Consider the following 3,840-nt stretch of genomic DNA (forward strand, 5'->3'; position numbering starts at 1 on the left):
CGTCTACTGCCACTGCTGTTACCGCCGTTGCTTCCTTCAACGGAATACATTCTTTCTCTCGGATATGAGAAGTGAACACCGTTCGCACAAGCAGTCGATACGAGACTAGTCGTATAAAATAAATCGAATACACGCGGCAACTTCCAAAACTATGATGAAGGAGGGGGAAATTAATGTTTCTGGAACGCCCAATCAGCGCTTTGAAATTTAGGAGAGAGGATAAGGTAGGATGTTTTTTTTTTATTAAGATGTATCCCCCCTCCCCCTATCTCTTCCGCATCAACCGTGAAACATGTTCAGACATGTTCGCTGAAACCTGATACCCCCCTTCGAAGCTATCGAGTTAGAATTCGTCACGTATACCTACTTATTCTTTAATTTTGTATACTATCGACTAATGGGGGAAAAGAAATAAAACAGTGTAAAATTTACACATACATACATATAAAATTTATTTTTTAAAAAGATGACAATTCTTTCTGGCGTTTCGACCACCAGTTAAATATTTTTAATACATTTTGCAACGCGCAATTCTTAACGTGTTTTCCACATCGCATAGTATTGGTAGCATCTAGAATATTTAAAGATTCGATATCTTCGTAATCCGCATCCAGAGTCTTGATGTTTAGGTTTTTTCTCGCTTTATTTTCAAGCAGATCCACCAGCCATTCTCGTTTCTGACATCCCTTGGCGTACACGAGAGTCGGCATCTTGTCGTCGTCGTCGTCGTCGTCGTTGTCGTCGTCGTCGTCATCGTTGTCGTCATCGTTGTCGTCCTCTTCCTCACCGAGCACGGCCGACGTAATTAAACGTTTCACCTTGCTGTACGGCACGTTTCCGTCTTCCCATCGTAATCCATGGTGATTGCGAATCAACCAGGAAGCGCACGATTTGTCAGATTTTGTGAGGAGATTCCACGGCATGGGGCATGTAAAGATGTAATGCGCCAGAACGGCCCCGTTTCTCAGCACCGCCACCTCCTTCACGACAAATTTCATCCCGACGACGAAACCTTGCTGGTCGACGAACGTTGGTGCGGGCATGAAGAGATATCTCTCTTTCTTCGATGCGTGAATCGAGAGGAATGACGCGCGTTTCGCGACACTCTGATTTTTATATTCTGCTCCCCTTTTTCCCCTCAGTATCGGGACTTAAAGAGAGAAAATTTTCGTCGACGTTGCCGCGAACACTCAGACTATTTTGCGCACTACGTTGGTCAACGGATTGTACTCGATCACGCGATCGTGTATGATGAGACAGTACGCGGAGGTATTCGGCGGTACATTCTCCATGCAATCGAATTCTAGTCTGACATCCACGGTGGCGTTTTTGACGAATTTGTTTTGTCGAGAGCAATCGATGATCACGAACGGGCCGTTACGTAGAAAAGTCGAAACGGTGAGACTCGGCTCGAGATATTCGTATCCGTAATAGCCCTTGCAAAAACGCGCGTACATATCGTAGAGAATCGTCCATCTGTGTTTACCAAAGTTCAAATTCAAATCGTCGTACGGATAGACTTCCGAGTTTAGGTAGAGTTTCACGTTGGTCAATTTGCAGTCGTCGAATCGGCTCGTGTCCGCGGACATGACGTTCTTCCGACCCGTTTGCAAAGCAAAGACGACGTATCGCGGTTTCTCAAGCTGAGTCGCGGTCTTAATGGCCCACGAGTGCTTGGTCGTGTTTTGCAACAGGGGATACTCGTACAGATCCCACGAACGGAAACCCATACTTAGATATCGTCCGTTTCCCAAGGCGCGCAGCATCGACAGCTTGTTGACCTCGCTCAATACCACGTGAGGCATTCGCCACTGTATCTTGAGTAGTTTGACAGTAGGCTCCAACGCGAGACTTCCCACCAGACATTTGTTGTCGGTGCGCGATCGTATCAAGATTAATTCGTGACGAGCGTTGATCACCACGCGTTTGTAATCCTCGCAAAATCCCAGTAACAGGTTGAGCGGTACGCAGAAATTGAAGTATCCGTTGGGGTTATTATGTGGTTCCCAGCCCGCGTTTTGCAGGATCACGCTTCTGTTGGACGATACCGTTACGTAGTTCTTGAGCGTGCTGGTTATTCCTACGTTTCTGCAGTGATCAATCTCCACACCGTCGAGCTCGTATCGAATTTCATCGAACATGAACGCGACGCAATTATTCCCCAATACCACGTTATCGGCTTGGCCGGCTGCTCCGGTCACCGTCAATGTTCCTTCGACGTAGAGAAAACTTTCGCACGGCAACGTATACAGATCCTGCTGTTGTATGGGTATTCGTATCTCGTCGCTATTACTCGAACGTTGTGTTGGCGTACGGGTTGTACGTGTGAGTCTCGATCTTGACGATGCGATCGTCAAAGACCGGCTCGCCTCCGATGTTAAGAATTTCAGTCATCGTTCAGATGTTTCGTACCGCGAATCCCAGAGATTGTAAAAATTTAACGTTTGATGCGTTGAGCTTCTTTCTCGTCTCTGTTTTCGTCTCTGTTTTAACGCTACCGAATGTCGATTTGATGATATCGTCAATCGTCGCAGTCGTAAAGATATTCTTATCTGTCGCGTGCTCCGAGTCGTTCAACACGAGCATGTCACACGTCGCGCGTTATCGCTGTAGCCGTCGTACGTGCAATCTGACGGTGATCTCTTCTCCTCGAAAATCGAGCAATCGTCCGTCTTGATCCGTGACGCGTATCGTTAGATCCGTAACGCTTCGCGCAATGATCGGCAGGTAAATGATCTGCGCCGGCGTTTCCGATATCTTATATCCCGGTGGTACGCTCGGTGAAAATTCGTGTATCGTGTGAACACGTTTGCCGTTGCTGTACGCACCCGCGGTCACGTTACACTTCACGCGGATAATGTTTACGTTGATAATATTAATCGACGCGTCCGATTCGTGCCACTGTCCCGGCTGCAATATACGCTTCGACGAGAATCCCAGCAGCGATCCAACGTTGTTCGGTTTGTTAAAGTTCACTTTGAAAGCGCACTTGATATCGCTCTTCATCGTATTGTAATTTGCGCGGAGCACTATCGGGTATTCCGCGGCCTCGTCTTCGTAGCTGTTCGCGCGAGCGGTCGCCTCTCGCGCGATATTCGCGATCGACGTACGATCATCGTTGGAACGATTTACGCGTCGCGAGCGTTTTCGTGAAATTTCACGTTTCAAAAACTCATGTATGGCTCGTATCTCGTACGATCCCTCGGGAATCGTAATTTCCGTGTCATCCTCGTCGAAATAAAATTTATTGTTCGAAGAATTCACGTTCGGAATCGTGTGATAAGTCTCAAACAAAACACGTTAGACTGAGCTTGTAGTCACCGTCGCTCAGATCCACGGCGGGAAAATAGTGCTCCGCGAGGATGCTGCTCTTCCCAGTCAGCGTGAACGTTATAGACATGTCGGCGGAAACCGTTAACGAATACTGAGTCACCACGGCGCACCGTCAGGCTTTAAATTAGCGTCGATCGTCCGGAGAAATCGCAGGCACAATTGTCCACAGATGTTCTGATCGTATCGCTGATAAGACGTGCAATTGTACTCGATCTTTGTCACGCTCGGCCCGAAATATCGCACCAATTCTTTCGGCGGTCGAAGATTGCCGAAACTGTCAAAATATACGACTCGATCTTCCCTCTTCGCGTACGCTACCCAATGAGTACCGGGACCCGCTGCATCCAAATTCACGATACCGCTCTCGTTTCGACGTACACCGCCGATCGGTAACGAATCACGCATGAAGACACTTCTGAAGAACGGTACGCGCATACGCCTTGCCAGTCGATTCAATTGTACGTTAGTCGTAATACCCGCGGGCATATTTAACGTCTTTTTGACGTT

At 47.7% G+C, this 3,840-nt stretch overlaps 1 protein-coding gene across 1 annotated transcript; it reads right to left on the reverse strand.

The window, feature by feature from the left end:
* Positions 1 to 1,190: 1,190 nt before the first annotated feature.
* LOC112464092 lies at positions 1,191 to 2,586 on the reverse strand. Its single transcript, XM_025030885.1, has 3 exons — positions 2,413 to 2,586; positions 1,920 to 2,258; positions 1,191 to 1,811 (listed from the first exon to the last, which is right to left on the reverse strand). Exons 1-3 carry the CDS (start codon positions 2,584 to 2,586, stop codon positions 1,191 to 1,193), a joined length of 1,134 nt encoding a protein of 377 aa, XP_024886653.1.
* Positions 2,587 to 3,840: the final 1,254 nt, after the last annotated feature.

This window comes from Temnothorax curvispinosus, unplaced genomic scaffold (assembly GCF_003070985.1).
Source record: "Temnothorax curvispinosus isolate PA1 unplaced genomic scaffold, ASM307098v1 QBEX01013888.1, whole genome shotgun sequence".
NCBI classification, from domain to species: Eukaryota; Metazoa; Arthropoda; class Insecta; order Hymenoptera; family Formicidae; genus Temnothorax; species Temnothorax curvispinosus.

What these genes read in the sequence shown, in the direction of transcription:
- LOC112464092 (XM_025030885.1), bottom strand. Translation starts at nt 2,586, where the DNA reads ATGCTCGTGTTGAACGACTCGGAGCACGCGACAGATAAGAATATCTTT. An exon ending in TACAATCTCTGGGATTCGCG is followed by an intron (nt 2,259 to 2,412) that starts GTACGAAACATC and finishes CCCATACAACAG; the next exon opens with CAGGATCTGTATACGTTGCC. An exon ending in GCGAGGATTACAAACGCGTG is followed by an intron (nt 1,812 to 1,919) that starts GTGATCAACGCT and finishes CTCAAGATACAG; the next exon opens with TGGCGAATGCCTCACGTGGT.